The 18,142-nt window shown below is 43.2% G+C and overlaps 1 protein-coding gene across 4 annotated transcripts in view; it reads left to right on the top strand.

The window, feature by feature from the left end:
• The window catches only part of CDCP2 (CUB domain containing protein 2), a 32,444-nt gene extending 14,995 nt beyond the window's left edge, over nt 1-17,449 (top strand). For 3 of the 4 annotated variants that reach the window (XM_081195401.1, XM_081195399.1, XM_081195400.1), the window contains 5 exons: nt 1,629-1,976; nt 5,180-5,518; nt 7,537-7,890; nt 10,552-10,730; nt 16,432-17,449. In XM_081195401.1, coding sequence (XP_081051527.1) covers nt 1,718-1,976; nt 5,180-5,518; nt 7,537-7,890; nt 10,552-10,730; nt 16,432-16,749 — 1,449 coding nt within the window. In that variant the 5' untranslated portion in view covers nt 1,629-1,717 and the 3' untranslated portion in view covers nt 16,750-17,449. Of the gene's footprint in view, nt 1-931; nt 1,977-5,179; nt 5,519-7,536; nt 7,891-10,551; nt 10,731-16,431 lie in introns of those variants that run through there. The other variant, XM_081195398.1, reaches the window with a different exon arrangement.
• The last annotated feature ends 693 nt before the right edge of the window (nt 17,450-18,142 follow it).

Raw genomic sequence — 18,142 nt, 5'->3', positions numbered from 1 at the left:
GAACTGTATACATCTCAGAACTCTTGCATCCACAAGTATTTTCTGGATCAGGTTGACAGGGTGGAAGCTTCAAGTCACCCAATAGTCCTACTGAGAAGAATGGGTCTGCTGCAGCAGTGTATGTCCTTTGAGAACAACAACAGAGGGCAAAGATTTGCTGATTTCAATAGAGCTGTTTTTGTGTGCTTAGAACCATGTTTATAGCGGTGTGCTAGAACAGTATTTTTCATTCTTTTCAATTATCACTGTAGGCATATAAACAGGTTTAGGGTAACTAGCAGGCCCAGTTGAGTAGGGTTAAAGTTCTTAGTGAGAAGCTGAAATTGTGTGAAGAAAGACAGAGTGACTAATACTTTACAGTGGATTCTATTTCTAAATTCTATGGACCTGCAGCTGCATTTGAGAAGAAGATACTCAGTTTTGAAGTAGACCTTCCTCCTCCTTACCACTTAATTTCAGATTTTAAAACAATGCTATTGTCAATTTAGGTACGCTTCCCCCAATCTTGACCAAAGTTTTTGTTTTCTTCCATTCAACTCCATAGCTCTCTGCAGCTATGATCTTCACCACACGCCCAGATTCCCTCCAAAATGAGCTGGGCAACAGAACCTTGCTAGATATGCTGCATATTCCAGTGAAAGATAATATGAAATTATTCATTCTCTTAGATTTATGCTGGAATGAGATGCTTTCCACTGTGTATAACCGTGGTCTAAACCACAGAGCCTCTTGGGCTTGCCAATCAGAAGGTTGGCGGTTCGAATCCCCGCAATAGGGGGAGCTCCCGTTGTTCAGTCTCAGCTCCTGCCAACCTAGCAGTTCAAAAGCACATCAAAGTGCAAGTAGATAAATAGGTACTGCTCCAGTAAACAGTGTTTCTGTGCGCTGTGTGCCAGAAGCTCCTTAGTCATGCTGGCCACATGACCTGGAAGCTGTCTGCGGACAAACACCAGCTCCCTCAGCCTATAGAACAAGATGAGTGCCACAACCGCAGAGTTGTCCATGACTGGACCTAACGGTCAGGGGTACCTTAACCTTTAAACTTTATGTAGTAAAGGAATGTATATGATGCTGGCTTATATTATCTATCTATCTACTAGCTGTAGATCTTGCCCTGTGGTCTATTATAGTGTCTGATAACAATGCATTACACACTGATTGTAAAAGGTTAGGAAGGACAGAGGATTTCTTTGCCTTTGGCAGTTATTTAGATTTTATTTGAGTTTGCCTAGTCTCAGAAATTCTTGAGCGGATTACAGTTCATGTAAAGCATGTAAAATAACCAACTAATATTAGCAAAATGGGCAATAATACTACATTGTAGTGTGTTGAGTCACTATCTGGACACACATCAAACTATTCACAAGATTGGTTCAATATGTCTTAATTGACTTCAACAAGCAAAGGTGGTCAAATGAATGCTCCTTGGGTAAGCAGGAGAAAGGCATTAGGGAGAACGGCATTGTGCAGAAGAAGAAAAGACAAAGCCACATTCCGAAATAAATTTTGGAGTTTTGGGGTGGGGACTTACACCGCTATATATTTCTTCAAGTTGTTACTTATAGATACAGTAAGCTACAGTGGCTGCTTAGTCAAAGTTGACCTTCAAATGTTTATGTTTTCTCTAGGCATCAAATGTGGTGGTGTCCTCTCAGCGCCACATGGCAACGTCTCAAGCCCGAATTTCCCTGGACTCTACCCGTACGATACAGATTGCATGTGGCTCATAGTGGTAACAGAAGGATCCTCTGTTCTGCTCACCTTTCATCACTTTGACCTGGAATACCATGACAACTGTGAATTTGACTACCTCATGATTTACAACGGGATCTCGGAAGACCAAGGCAACCTCCTAGGAAAATTCTGTGGCACAAGTTTTCCTCCACCATTTACCTCATCTTGGAACATCATGACTGTAATATTCCACTCGGATAACCATGTGGCCAGCAAGGGATTCTCTGCAGTTTACCAAAAAGGTTAGAATGGGATTCAGTTGCAGCTTCTCTACAAAAGAGAGAATTGTTTATTTATTCGAACTATTTCTATGACGTCTTTCTTGCAACCTTCACAAAGTGATATACAAAAAATACATCAACATTACATTAAAACGTATTTACAGAAAAGAAATGTCAGTCAACATTAGGCCAGACCATGTATATGTCATGCTGTGTTGTACATCAGGGGACACAGCACCACCTTACAGATTCAGAGCCTCTTAGGAGGAATAAGCCTTTACAAGAGTGGAGCTCTAGGGAAAATTCAGCAGCAAGTACAATGTCTAAGCCGGCCAATAGAGCTGAAGCTACTCATTAAGGCACAAGGCAAATCTGTGATTATAAAGACAGGCGGGGGTCAATACCACTTTAGGCAATCAAAACAAACAACGTGAGAGCTAGTGAAGGAAAAGAACAGGTAAAACAGAGGAGAAGAGAGGAGTCAAAAGTGAAGTAGCAAGCAAACAACGATCGGGAAGTGTAATAGGCCTATAAAGAACAAACACAGTGTGCCTTACTGTACAAACAGAGTCAGCAAGCATGAAGAGCCAGATATAGAGGAGAAAACATGCCTCGTCGTGTAGAGTGGTGAGAGAGTGAAGCAAGGCAAGAAACTGGCTAATATACTGAGAGGGTACTTGAGCTCAGAGAGCAAAAATAAAAGTGCACAGGCTGCAGGGGGAAGGTGGTGGCTGCCAGGGACACAAGTTCTTTTCTGGGACCTACCCCAGAGAACTTCTGAGGTCTGTAGATGCTCAGGTCTCAGTTTCATTCCGGTGCAGAAGAAAAGAGGTGTGCAGCATCAGTTCCTGTGACTGGCAGGCATTACAAAGTCTCTGCATTGACCTGGCCTGCCTGGTATACATATTTAGGAGCCTAGATTTCTACCTTGGTGTAGTCAACAGAGCAGTGCATCGACCAGGCTGTATCTCCAGTTTCTCCAGCTCAGGCAACTGTCCTTGCAGACCTTGAAAGTGCACCTTGCATGTCTGGACTTGGTGTGACTGAGTTGGTCTATATGAGAGTGAGTGACTAGACCAACGTCATTCAGCTTCATGGCTGAGTGGGGAACTTAGTGTGGTTCTCTGCAGACAGAGTCCAATGTGTTACACTGCAGTGGTATACCACACTTCCCCAATCAGTTACTACCAGGTGCAGGTGAGGCTAACTGAAGAAGGGCAGTTTAAAATTTAGTTTAAATTTTGCTTATCAATTATCTTTAGATACAGATTTCCAGAGCATTTAGAAATCCTTGCTTAGACTTCCTTTAAAAGCTCTTACATTTCCCTTTTCATATTAAACTGTAATCAAGCTACAGGATGGGTCTATAAAAGTGGCATCATGGAGCAACTGAGATTTATTATGCTTACTCCTGGTGATTTCAAGAAAATAATGTGCAGAGATTGCAAGTAGAAATGTATTTTCTTCTCAAGGGTTTTTCCTGAACAGCCACGGAAGGATTCAGGAGTAGTAACATTGGATTCTTTCCGTCTCAGGGGCCTGCACTGGCAGGAAAGGGTTTGCAAACTTAATTCTGCTCTCTCTTTACAGTTTTATTGCTTCTTGGCGTAATTGGAAGCAGAAATTGACCTCACAATGGGAACTTAGGCTGTGATTTGCAAACCAGTTCTAACTTAGAAAACCCTGTTGGTAAGGCTACCCCAGAGTAAGCAGTTTCAAAACAGCAACCTATGTCAGCAAGCACAAAGTGCCTGTGGCTTTTGTGAATAGTGTTTTGTTTTGTAAAATGATGGTGAATGACCACCATTCAAAGCAATGTTTCTCAAACTTCATGGAGTCATGAGGCCTCCTCCTTTATATGTGTGAGATCTTCCAGGCCTCCCACAACCTGGAAACTCATTTGATCTGAGAAATCCAAGGGACCACCCACACTTACATCTTGTCCCATGCATTTTAGGTACAAGTCTGCACTTCAAAGTGCTGTGACCAAGTGCTTGTTCTTTTGCCCCAGTGCCTTCCACACGAAATCCTGCTCTTTAACGCCGAGTCAGAAGCAGCAGCAGTTTGAGACCTGTGCCTAGAAACATGGTGGAAAAGGAAGCCCCTACACCCCGTGCATGCTGATTCTTTTTCATCTCATTCTTCTCATTCATTTCATTTCATTCTTCAATACCTACATACACACACATGCATTGGATCTAGTCTTCTCTACTAGCTCCAGACTGTCACTTTTGGAGGCTAAAGGGCAGATTCAGGTTGGACAATTACAGTTGATTGAGGGGAGTCTTGCACAACAAACCCGCTTCCCCTAAAGATCAGATTTTTTTTCTGTAAGGAAAGTGAGGGGAAATGCACTGGGGAGTGTAGGTTGACACTTGCGTTGATACAATGTCATCTAACCCTTCTGCAATGAAACCAGAACTAACGCTCATTAAATAAACTTATCTAATCTCCCTGCAAACAAATCAACAGTGAAGATACAATGAAGGTAGTCTGGGAGCACTCACTGTGTCTCCTCTCACTGCATCACTTTCTCTCTCGTTTGAAATGGCAGGGCCTATAACCTTACTTCTCTCTTTGGAACCACTATCTGTCCTCATTTTCTATACTTTTCCAGTTTCCACGTGCCTTTTTTTGGTTCTTTTTATTGCTTTGAGAGATGGAGATCTGTATGACATAATTTATGTCCCTTTTCTGGGCAGGGGCGTAGGATGGGGGGGACGCGGGGGGCGGCAGTCTCCCCAGGTGTCATCCCTGAGGGGGTGACAAAATGGCACACCGTGGGGGGTGGCACTTACCACAGGGCCTGGCCTGCCGTGCACCTGAACCACTTGTCTCTCCTGGGAGTGGCACAGTGGCCCGGGCCCCGCACTACCTGAAACGGCAACGTGGGACTTGCTTCCGCCAGGCGGACTCCATGCGCGGATCGCCCCACCCCTCTGTGGGTGGCTCGCCCCGCACCTACCGCTCCAGATACCGGAGCAGCTAGCTACACCCCTGTTTCTGGGGCTGCATGCACACCATATATTTAAAACACAGTTAAAGCACATGACTTCCCCCAAGGAATCCCGGGGACTTTCGTCCGTTAAGAGTGCTGGGAATTTTACCTCAGTGAGAGGTAAACTACACTTCCTAAGATGCTTTGAGGAAAGTCGTGTGATGTAAATGCAACTTGAATTGTAACCTCTCTCTCATTTTAATATGTTATGCTTTCTTGCTTCCAGATGTTTGTGGGGGGGTGCTCACCGGCCTCTCAGGATCAATAACAAGCCCTGATTACCCCGAGAATTACCCCAACAATGCCGAATGCCATTGGGTCATCCAGGCAACTTCAAATTCTGTCATCAAACTGATTTTTGTGGACTTCCAGATGGAAAACAGTGAGCAGTGCAATTTTGATTATGTGGCCATCTTTGATGGGCCAACTATGGGGGATACACTCCTTGGTCACTTTTGTGGGCATGTGAAGCCTCCGGACATCTCTTCTGCACAGGAACTGCTGGTTGTGTTCAAATCAGACTTTAACATTGCAGGCAGAGGCTTCAAAGCATATTTCTTTTCAGGTATGGAAGACAATTTTACCTTTACCTTATGCCAATATCAAGTGAGCAGAGGCATGGCAAGTTTTGTGGAGTCTCTGTTAGCACAGGAAGTCATCCTGGGGTCCTTCCAGACATGGAAATTTTAGCAGCACCTAAATATTGCTGGTTCTACTTTAAGCTGGAAGTGGAATGCCAACTCGGCTTCTAAACTTCTGGAATCCAAATAACATTGTGTGAGCAAGAGGGAAGCCTCACTTAATTCGGCCCCAAATGTTTCAGGACATGATTATCACTGGGATTCTGGTATGGGCAAAAGGGCTAAATGCTTCCTCTTCCCTCACTCCAGCACCACTACAATGCAAAGAGGGGAAGAAAAAAATATGGATGCAGTATAGTGACAATGCTCTTCAGAAAGGGAAAGGTTAAAGTGGCAGAGTTGATTTCTAGAGAGGAAAGACAGACCATAGAGAAGGAAATGGCTAGAGAAATGCAAGGAGGCCATAACTGGCTCCAAAACCGACTGAACAGCTGTGTGATAGGCCATTTGCACCATGGGAGATTCTGCAGCTGTCCCACTGTTTGTTTGTTTTATAGTCAATTTCTGAGCTCTGGAAGCAAAATGGTAGCTGAACAGGGAAAATATGGGAAGAGTCTGCTTTGGTCCTTTTATGCAGATGCATCTTAAGAGAATGAACAAGTGCAGCTTTTCTCAGAAAATGCTTGGTGTGGAAGCAGCCTAGGGAAAAATGGGATATATCTTTCTCATTCCTCAAAAAACCTTAGCTTTTGTATAAATTGAGAGATGGATCCTGACCTCAGTAAAGCAAACAAACTAGCATTGCTTAAAACTGAAGTTAGTATTTCAACCTTTGTAAATCTTAAACCTTTTATGATATGTTCCTAATCAATAGGATCCACCCTATGCTAAGTTTTGGCAATACAGTATTGCATCAGTTCATTTTGAAGATATGTTTGCTTGTTGAGTATTTCTTCTGAATGCAATCCCACATCATGAAATCTGAGATTTACCACATCCTGGAGAACCTTGGTGTTTGACCAGCCTCCAGGATGTGGCAAATCTGAGATCTCACCACACTGATGCATATTCAGAAGAAATGTTAACCACAGAAAATGATTAGTAAAAATCACATTGTGGCAACTTCACTACATTCAAAAGGAGCGTGAGAATTAAGGCATAGAACTAATCTACACATTTAAAAAAGGGCACAACCTGCAGGAGCTATAAAACGTACAGGAGAGGGTTGCATGTTTTCTGCCTCACATTAAACACAAACATACAAAACTTTATTCCTAAGGAAAGCTAGCCTGTCAGGGAGAAAAGGTGTGCCTTGGTGTTCTCCCAGATGCACTACCTTTCTGTGTACAGGGGTTTCCCCATCCTTATCTGTATTATGAAGTTTTTTAGCCCCAGGACAGCTTTACAATGTGCATTTTCCCAGAAGAGCTTGCCAGCTCTACATCAGACTTGGGGATTTTGCTATAGGGCTTGGACAAAGGTCTCCCATTGGACACATGGGCTAGGGAATATGTTGTTAGGTTATTCTATGTCAGTAGGTATATATCAAACTCACTAATGCATACATTTATATGGACACTTTATCCTGGTGGTCGTATGCATTTCTGTGTTCAGTACTTGTTTGTAGGACTGCATTGCAAAACTTGGAGAAGTGTGAATTTTGGAGGATGGCTACAGTTCAGTTCTTGTATTGTTTAAATGTGAACTGAATCCAATTTCTCCCCATCCCTAATCTATACATACACATCAGCATATGCAGATTTTATGCAAACCTCTTCTTTAGATGATGCATTTCCTCATTAGGGTGATGAGCAAGTGGCTACCCTACAGCCAAGGGACGGGGGGAGGTTAATAAGTTGAAATTGCATTTCCCATTGGGTTGGGGAGAGGGATGTGGGAGAGAGAGAAGTGTTTAGGAATGTCTTACACAGCACTACAAGATATTAAAGTTCATTCTTTGGGCTGTCTGAATTGTATCACACTCTCTTTGTTCTGTAACCAGGTGCATGTCAGGAGGTGTACACAGCCGTCAAAGGAAATTTCTCCAGTCCTCAGTATCCCAACTATTACCCCAATAATATCAAGTGTCACTGGGCCATCCAGCTGCCCCCAGGATATCGAATCAAAGTCTTCTTCCTGGACTTGGATCTGGAGGGGCGGAACAGCCTGACAGATGGCTGTGATTATGACCATCTGGCTGCGTTTGATGGAGGCACCGAGAAGGCGTCTCTGCTGGGGAAGTGGTGTGGGAGAGAAATGCTGTCTCCTATTATATCCAGTAGAAACAAGCTGCTATTGGTCCTTCACACAGACAGGAACACAGCCAACCGAGGTTTCTCTGTTGCATACATCGGAGGTATGGCCCACCATCTGATCTCTTTCACCCAGCTTTTCTGTTGTGTGGAATATTTGCGGGGGGGGGGATGTTTATGAACAAGAGAATCCAGAACAAGCCTGAAGATAATAATCATGAGCCTGACACACAAATGATAAGTTTTCAGAAAGTACTTGCGTTTATATGTTGGGAGAAAATACCAAAATTATTAATGCAGTGGCATACAAATTATATAAAATTTTGCGGGAAAGCTATGCAATCAGTGGTTTTCTGCTTTGCGTGCAGTTTCCCAAACTGTGTCATTATTAAATGCACATGGTTAGAAAGTATTTGGTAGTTCATACTTCGTTTCAGGAGAAATATGGGTAATTTTTCAACCCTTGCTTTGCTATTTCTTTACTCTAATATTTACTTATCACAGGTTGTATTTCTGTGATGAGCTTTGCAAGAGGCCAGCTGCATAACAGCTAAAATTGGAAGTCTTGTTTAAGTCATCTAGAGTGAAGTCATCCAAGATGGATTTTCTGCAGTATACTTGCTCTGTCTTGTGTCATATTGGTTTATATTGTGTAGGCTGAAATCTGGTAGGCTGGTATTAGTCAACACCTGGTCCAATCCTTGGCAGAATGGGTTGGACATTTTATTTTGAATATTCTCAGTTGTTTGGTTCTGTTCATTTTAGTGCTGCAAAGTGCACACTTCTTCACTGTGGGTTCATACAGTCAAATAAACAAAATGAGAGAAGCTTTAGAAGAATTGAGGTACTAGATCAGACCAGAGCTACCTTGACTCTTGGTACCAGCTAAGATATACAGGATAAAGAGGTCAGTTGCAAGGACAAAGATAAACACCTGTATGTATGTATGTATGTATGTATGTTTATTAGACCAACACTTCACCTTCTCAAATGACTTCGGGTGCTTCCAGACATGGACAATGTAGTAAGGCCCAACCCGATACATTTTGCCTCTGTAAGCAAAATGGCTGACAATGCCCCTGCCCCCATGACAGATCCCTCCGCAAATCCAGGTCCCAATCCTGCCCGCTCCCTGCTCTGGGTGTCATGCCTGTGCTGCTGCCAGCCCCGTCACTGCAACTGTACCCTCACCTGCGACTACGCCCATGCTGCTGCCACAACACAACAGTGCAGTACAAGCTGCAAAAATAATTGGGGATGCATAGATGGATGTGTACAGTGCTGAAAGGGAGGGCGCAGGATCTCAGACAAGAACTCCCAACAGTCATGATCAGGGGCTTCACATCCTGTGTCACCAGTAGCATAAACCCACTACACTGGGTTTTGATGTGCCATCTAGACAGTAATACCAGCCTGTTCAGCACCCAGTCAGCTGACCCCCCAACGACCAATCCCAGGACGCCATGTCCTATAAAGGTTTTGCCTCAGAGCTTGCTTGTCTTTGGCAGTCTGAATGGCTTCCCTCAGAAGTGAGCCTAAGCTCCTGCTCCCTTTCTCTGATTTTTCTCTTGGATATTGGGTTTGACTAAATGTATGCTTCTGCTTTGGACCTTGACTTCTGCCTGTTTTGGACAGGACACCTGCTTCTGGCTCACATGGGCTGACAACAAGCTCCATTGGGTCCCAGAATCTTATTGCCTGGAGCCTAACTGTTGCTGAAGTCATACATAATAAGCATCACTACACACACACACACACACACACACACACCCTAAAGCTGGGCAGCAAACAGCAGTCTTGCTATTGACTAATAGTGTCTCAGGGATGTGTGAGGGTTGATTTCTATCTTATTTCTGCATGGGACATTCCTTCCTGCATAGTACCAAAGACCAGCCACAGCAGGAACTGGTTTCTTTGTCCCAGGTCAGAGCCAGTGGTGTCAGTCTCCTGTGGTGGATATTAGGAAATGAACAGCAGTTAAGAGCTGCGCCTTCTATTTCACATTGCTGTTGTTAAGCTGGAAGTAGGGTTTTAAATTACCAACCTAATGTATTTGAGGATTTCTCGGTGAGCTTTGAAAAAATGAACCCAGGAGCGAAAAGGCGTGATGAACCTTCCCAAACACTAAACTGTATGCTGCCCAGAGTCACATCTACGATCACTGTGGTGGTGTCGATTATTATCTAGTTTCAAATCTGTGCTTTAGCTCATACTATTATTTTCTGCACAAAGATAATATTATTTTCAGTATGAAATACTGTGTACCAATAAAGCAAATGTTTCAGTTCGCTTAAAATTTTGAGCCTGTGGCCTTTACCACTGGTTATGTCTTATTCCCTGATTCACTTGGTAAAGTGCAACTTCATACTCAGGTTAGATCACTAACAAACATTAGCCGGGTGGCTCTTTGAGGCTCTGCTTTCTGTTAAGCCCTGTCAGGGGCGAACAAAGGGGGGGCGGGCCGCCCCAGGTGCCATCGCGGACAAAATTATCAAGAACAATTACTGCCCTACCCTCCAAGAGGTGGTTTGGGACCTGGCGCTGGAAGCCTGCAGCCAAATATCTGGTCAGGCAATGCATATATGCCCATCTAGGACTTCAGAATACAGGACATAGACTTCCCTTTAGACAGCGCTGTATCAGGTCCACTGACATATCTGGCTAAGACAGTGTGATTCATCTGTGGGAATGCTGCCAGCTATTTGTTATTAACCTCCAGTGATTTCAGGGAAGGTTCTTCCTTTCTTTGGTTTCCCCTCTCGCAGTTGTCCTCATGAATGTCAGCTGCACACGGACAGAGTTTCAGATCCAGATTCCCACACAGTCACTGGCTCAGTTGGAGAGGAATAAGATATATTTAGGAATCCCGTCCTGCCCTGCACAAGTGGTCGGCTTGAATTTTAGGATACATGCAAGGTTTGAAACCTGTGGTACAGAACCGCAGGTAAGTGATTGGTGGTTTTTTGGTTTTTTAAAAGTTAAAGGTAAAGGTACCCCTGTCTGTACGGGCCAGTCTTGACAGACTCTAGGGTTGTGCGCTCATCTCACTCTAGAGGCCGGGAGCCAGCGCTGTCCGCAGACACTTCCGGGTCACGTGGCCAGCGTGACGAAGCTGCTCCGGCGAACCGGCACCAGAGCAGCACACGGAAACGCCGTTCACCTTCCCGCTATAAAGCGGTACCTATTTATCTACTTGCACTTGATGTGCTTTCGAACTGCTAGGTGGGCAGGAGCTGGGACTGAACGATGGGAGCTCACCCCACCGCGGGGATTTGAACCGCCGACCATGCGATCGGCAAGTCCTAGGCGCTGAGGTTTTACCCACAGCGCCACCCGCTTTTAAAAGTTAGGCTTGTATAAAGGCCATGTCCAAGTAAAATATGTTCGCTGCCTGGGCCTTGTATTCTGCATCAGCAGGAGGCACAATTATTATCATTTGTTGCCCCTGGACCAATCCTCAGAGCATCTGCTCCTGGATTTGTTCCCGTGGCCGAATGACAGTGTTACCTCGGGTTACATAAGCTTCAGGTTACATACGCTTCAGGTTACAGACTCCGCTAACCCAGAAATAGTACCTTGGGTTAAGAACTTTGCTTCAGGATGAGAACAGAAATCGCGTGGTGGCGCCGCAGTGGGCCCCATTAGCTAAAGTGATGCTTCATGTTAAGAACAGTTTCAGGTTAAGAATGGACCTCCGGAACAAATGAAGTACGTAACCAGAGGTACCACTGTAGTGAAGTTTTCCTGTGTGGATTACTTGCTGCCTCTTACTACTGGCTGCTTCCTTTGCTTGTTCAGCATAAATAACAGGGAACTACAAGGCCAACACACTGTTGTGTTATTGAATGGATAAGAGGAGAAGAAGAAGAATTACTACTGGAGGAGTGAAGATGAGGCAATGCAGATGCAGTTATTATTTATCTTGTACATTTTATATGCCAGCTTTCTTCCCCCATGGAACTCAAGGAAGTGTACATGGGGGTTCCCATGGGAGTCTCCCATCCTGGGTCTCTCACCCCACCTTCTCTCTGTTTCTGTCTCTCTCGCACACACATACTCTCACATTTCTCCACACCACCTCTGAGATGTTATACACAAACACACAGGGGAAATGTTACATCTATGGGTGCGTATTTGAAGGAATGAAAAGAACTATTTGGGGTAAAGCACATTCTAACGTTTGGTATTGGTACTCCCCTTTCCCCCTTTTTTATCCTCACTACAACCCTATGAGGTAGGTCAGGCTGAGAAGCATCTGTCTAAGATAAAAGTATCCTCCATTATACTCTGAAGTAAGCGGCCTGTGAAGTGATGCCTGGATAAAAGTTTGTGGTGTAAATGTGGTGTTTTGTTTGAACTGTACCTCATGTGGCATCCAAGCATAGGCAGAAAGCTCATCATGACTCAGTTTTTGTTCTAAGAAGGTTTTCCAACACTCTGGCTGATTAGCCTGGTCTAATGATTTTTTGGAGGAAGGCTTCATGATAATCAGAATTCATACCGACCACTGTGAATGGGGAACTCAGATCTGGGGGGTTTTTTTACTAAGCAAAATCCTTCCAGATGTTCAGCATGTGTTAAATTATCCTCAGGTTGCACAAAGAAAAATTTAGAGCTAAACCAGAGTAACATTAAAGGTGGAGTTTCACACATTTATAGGGCACATTTCCTTAAAAAATGCAAATAGCAGCCTCTGCTAGGGGGTGTTAAATATCAGGATCAAAGCAAGGAGAATTTAACTCCTTCCACACTTCTGCAGACCTTAGAAAAATATCTCATTTTAAGCATTGGGAGGAAATTTCCTCTCAGCAGCTAACAAGAGTGAGTGTACTTCAAATAGGATCGTGGCATGCAAGGAAAAGGTTAAAACACCACAGCACCAATAACACCTTCTATTACCACTGCTGCTTTGGGGTGGTTGTTGTTGTTTTTTTTAACTACTGAAAAACTGCTCCTAAGTCCCACATTTTGTTTTAATATAATTTAGTATAATTTTTATCGATTTATCATAAATGTATGTACAAACTGACGCATAATCATACAAACCATAACAGAACCATAAGCTGAGTATATTCTGTATAGAAAAAACAAATTACAGAGGTGCAGTTACATATAGCCTAGATTTTAAGATGAGTCTGTATAGTGACGCTGTGGTCTAAACCACAGAGCCTAGGGCTTGCCGATCAGAAGGTCGGCAGTTCGAATTCCGGCAATGGGGTGAGCTCCCGTTACTCTGTCCCAGCTCCTGCCAACCTAGCAGTTCAAAAGCACGTCAAAGTGCAAATAGATAAATAAGTACCGCTCCGGTGGGAAGGTGAATGGCGTTTCCATGTGCTGCTCTGGTTTCACCAGAGGTGGCTTAGTCATGCTGGCCACATGACCCAGAAGCTGTCTGCAGACAAACACCGGCTCCCTTGGCCTATAGAGCGAGATGAGCAGCACAACCCCAGAGTCGTCCACATCTGGACCTAACGGTCAGGGGTCCCTTTACCTTATATAGTCCAACCACGAGGAGTCATGGGAGGAGTACTTATATGACTCTCCATATATATATAATTTAAAAAATGGAGACAGATCCACTTCAGAACTGTGTGATTTGGCTTCACCCCAAACAACATGTCTAAGTCTGACCAGATATTCAGATAAAGCTGTGTTCCATACATTAGGAAAACATACCTCTCTCATAGGAATATTGGATGATTTCCAGTATAGGGCTATCTGGCTACTGATAGTAACACAAGCACTATATTTTTATAAGTTATAGGTGATTGACATGAGTCCCACATTTTTGAAAGTAACCATTGCTTTGGGGTGCAGTTATTGTCTGATTCCTGGGAAATTTCATTTTAGGTCCCTGTCATCTGTGAAGCTGTTGATGTGCAGGTGGCAAGGCTCACTTTAAAGACCCTAGATGAAATAACTTGTCTATGGCCACCCAGTGAGCAGAGAAAGAAAGAGAAAATGAGGGGTGCTCATTCCTCGGTCAATGGCTTGGCAGTCAAAGGTGCTGAGCATCCAAATGACATTGAAATGAGGCTATGCGCTGCTGGGGAATACTAGATAACTTGTAAATTATTCATAATATTTTCATGTATTTATTTTCAACATATTTTCATAACCATGGGAGCTAAGCCAAGCTTCCTCATGACATAGTTTTGACTTGTCATGATCAAAGAACTGGTAGTCATAAGTTCAACTTGTTTCCCTTTATTGTACCATTTTGTGATTCCATGAGGTGTGTGTAAAAGAAGAGAGGAGAGGCCTTTTGCTCCATTCATTCCTCGCCTGCCAGTCTAGGTAGGTCAGTCATGCAAGGCCTGAGGTTCTCTGGTCCCTCTGCCTTCAGATGAGAGTGATTTCTGTGGATCCAAGGGACATATTTATGAGGGGAAATGAGAGATTATCAAGCCTTCCCAGCTCTTCCCTGAACCCCAGAGACTTTACTTTTCTCTGTCAGATCCAACTTGTACAGCCCTGTGAGGGCGGGAAATACCCCTTTGAGTCCAGCAGAAATGCACCCAAGTCCCCAACAGCCAATTTTATTAAGTTTATTTAGAATAAAAAGACAAGGTAAAAGCAGAATGGTACATCAAAAAGAAAACGTTTCAAGTCTATTTCTCTTATTGCAGCTACTTATAAACATGCTCCTGGCCTCCTCAGATAGATGGTCGGCTGAGGGACCTATTTGGCAACAGTCATCTTTTAAAGAGTTTCTGGCCCAGGTGGGTCTTGATTGACAGGTGGCTATGTCCCGCCAATCACAAGGCAGTCACTCACATAGGCAGACAACACCCAGGGGCTAAAACAGTCAAGGTGGCAATAAGTTGGAGATGGAGGCTGTTAAGGTGCCTTTCCTGGACTGTGGGCATGACTTCTCTGCTATGATAGAGAACAAGCGATACCAGGGAATCTTAAGGTGATGGGAAGGAGCCATAGCTCAGTGGCAGAGCATATCTGCTGTACATATGACAGTTCCTAGGTTCCAACCTCAGCATCTCTAAGTAGGTCTGGGAAAGATTCCCTGCCTCAGACCCTGGTGAATTACTGGCAGTCAGCATAGACAATATTGAACCTGGTGGACTATTGGTCTGAGTCCAAACAAGGCATCTGCCTATGACAAGTCACCATAAATGAGGCTTTATGGGGCTAAATGAGGCCACAGTATGAAATAAACCACTTTTAAAAAATACGTCCAGAACAAGGGTCTAATAACCATGTGCATTTGTTGCTTTATTTTTGGCAATGATGTCACAGCAGGTCAGATGTCCAGCGGCACGATGGGATGAAAATCCAATGTGTAATCCAATTTTGCTTTCTCTAGTTTCATGGAGTTTGAGAAGGACTTTTTTTCTGGCAGCAGATCCGTCTGCTTCCTTTGTGCACTATTCCCTCTTTGAAAGGGGAAGCTCTACAAGCGTTTTAATGCAGGTTCTTCTGATAAAGGCGTACATTGATTGACTGATTGACTGTGGCTGGAAGGAAGGGTATGGCCTACGAGTAGAATAAAAAAAGGATTATTCACCAGCTGTGAGTAGCTCATAATCAGGCCAATCGTATTGATTTTCTTCCCGTCTGCTCTGCATCCATAGCATATGCAAGTCAGATAGTGGTACCAAAGATTCCATCACAGAAATATAAAAATCAGTACACGTACTGAATGTCAAAGACAAAATGCACATAACTTCCCTCTGCTCTATTCAAAGCTTGCTCCAGTTTGACACTAGTACAAACTGTAATCCACCTAATTATCTCGCTGTGTAAATATACTGTGTCTTCCTGACCCAAAACTGTACCTGTAAACCTACCAAGTTATGTTGCCACCTATCTTTCCTCCGTATAGCCCTGCATAATACTGCGATCCACAAAACAGTGGTGGTGGCCCAACAGGGGCCTCTCCATAAGTATCTGGTTTTGCCTGGCACTGCAGAAACCCAAAAAGATATTGAGCATATGGCAACCGCAATATGTTGCTTGAGAGCTGTGTTCAGCTTGGTCATTGTGGAGTTGGTCAGGCCCACCTGGATTCTGTTACCTTGCATGGCATCATGCATCTTGTTTATCTAGAAAACAAAGAGGATTAAAAATAAAATTATTTACATATATATAAATTTATTTATTTGGTTTTTCAGATTAAAATTTTACAGTCACATATCAAACATACAACATAAAAACAATATTTCAAGGAATCTCCTCGACTTCCCTCCTCCCCTTTGTGGGTCTTATTGTTAATCATTTCCTCCTGCATCTTTTATGATAATCCAAATCTTTTACATCTCCATTGTGTCCAAAACTCACCATTAAGCTACAAGTGATATCCCAAACCTACTAACGGTTTTAACTGTTTACAATGCTTTTTAAGGTTATAATTTCCCCCCATTCCTTATTAAAATTTTGGTCTTCCTGATTTCTGATTCTTCCGGTCATTTTAGCCATTTCGGCATAATCCATCAACTTGATCTGCCATTCTCTAGTAGGTAAAGTCCCTACCGGATTAAAAATAAATTAGTAGCTCACAAAGTAAACCTTAGACAGCCTTACTTCTTTAGAAGATTTATTACTAATGTAGAAAAGGAATATGTTCACTGGCTGCACAGTGTTAAAATAAAACACTTTTCTTTTGCTTGTATTTCTTTCTTCTTTTATAGAAAAGAAACAACACGTCTGTGATTGTCAGCATCCTGTATATTGACTTTTCAGATGGAAATCAGGAAGACATTCACCAGTATGAAGTGCAGTGCGAACCCAAAAGGAAAGAGGCCTCTGTGAATCTTATCTCTGGCTCTGATCCCTACAGACTGAACCAGTATGCAGAGAACTTGGTGGAGTCCCAACAGCAGGATATGGAGGCAGCAGAAGTCTACGAGAGCAAAGGCCAGGACACCAGTGACATTGTCTTCATCAGCATCTGTATTCTTGCTGGGGTTCTCATGATCATTGCTATTGTTGGGTTAGTCTTGCTATAGGGATCCAGCCTTTCGGACACCTATCCTCTTGGCATTCCTTCCATGTCAGCTACTCAATGAGACTCACATGAGAGGCAGCTTGTTCTGGAGCTGGGTTAAAATGCTCACTTATAGTGGCAACTCACCACATCAGGCTAGCCTTGTCCCATGCCAGTTTAGATCTGAACAGGACTCCTGAGGTTTTGCTCAAAATCACACGCTTAGAGTGTATCTGCGCCAGCACACCTTCTTAATACTTGTTTTCATTTAATGTAAATTTGCCCCTCATTTCCCCAGTACTAATCTTTGTTGGTGGCAAGGGGAAATTATAGGTATAAAAGGAGAATTCCTGGATGCCAAGATCGAAGTTTGGGGCAAGTGTTTTTTGGTGAGAGAATCTCAGCAGAGATTTATAATCACAAAACATGCAGCAAAGTGGGGGGGGGGGAAGGCTGTTAAATATTTAAAATACACCCTTGTGAGTTCCAAAATGGTCCCTTTTCTCTCAACATAGAAAAAGAGCACACGTTTGGTACATTAAAAATGGGTTTACTTACAAACACTTCAATTGGTTTACTTACAAACATGTCAGGTTCATGTGCTTTTCCATACATCTTTCGGAAAACATAGGCAGTAAAACTTGACTTAATTACAGTGATGAAAGTTCTTAAATTATTGGTACAGGAACACAAGAATGGCTTGTTAGAGCCATGCAGTCTGCGCTGAGGTTCTCAGGCAGGTTGGGAGAGAACAATAGGTTTGATTACCTTCCTCCCGAGGTGAGGGGGTGTGACCTAGCTAAGCCTGGCATGTCGGGTTGCTCTGTGGTTTTAACACCTTTGTGCATTAATTAGACTTAAGCATGTTGATTATATGAGGCTGAGAAATTTTGTATGTATATGTGATCACCTCTCTTAGAATAATTGTGGGTTTCTGGGGACTTCAAAAAAATAGTACTGCTTATGTGTGATTACTTATACACACTCCTGTCATCATGCAAATCAATAACTTTGAAGCAGTATGCAGAAGAGATGGGTGTGAAGAGGTATACTTTAACACTGAAAAAGGCAATCTCAATATTAGGAACAGGATATGAAAATCAAACAGCAAGTAATGTGTATGCCTTCACATAAACTGCCCTATGGCGTGTCCCTGTTTAAAATTCTATGTTCAGTTCTCTCACCCCATCTCTAAAAGGGTATGGTAGTGGTGGAAAAGATACAAAATGGAGAAACTAAAATGATTAGGAGAGATGGAGCACCTTCCCTTATGGAGAAAAGCTTAAGAAGACGGAGAGTCTTAATGTTGCTTTAAAGAGTGGTGTGACACTTGAACTGCTCTTTAACCCTCCTGCTTGTGTGAAGAAACTAGTGATTAAAGAACATTAACAAGTAACTAATCCACATTAAGAGAT

Source organism: Podarcis bocagei, assembly GCF_964188305.1.
Source record: "Podarcis bocagei genome assembly, chromosome: 5".
Classification (NCBI taxonomy): domain Eukaryota; kingdom Metazoa; phylum Chordata; class Lepidosauria; order Squamata; family Lacertidae; genus Podarcis; species Podarcis bocagei.
The sequence above is the reverse complement of the archived record's forward strand: the minus strand, read 5'-3'. Positions and strand labels throughout refer to the sequence as shown.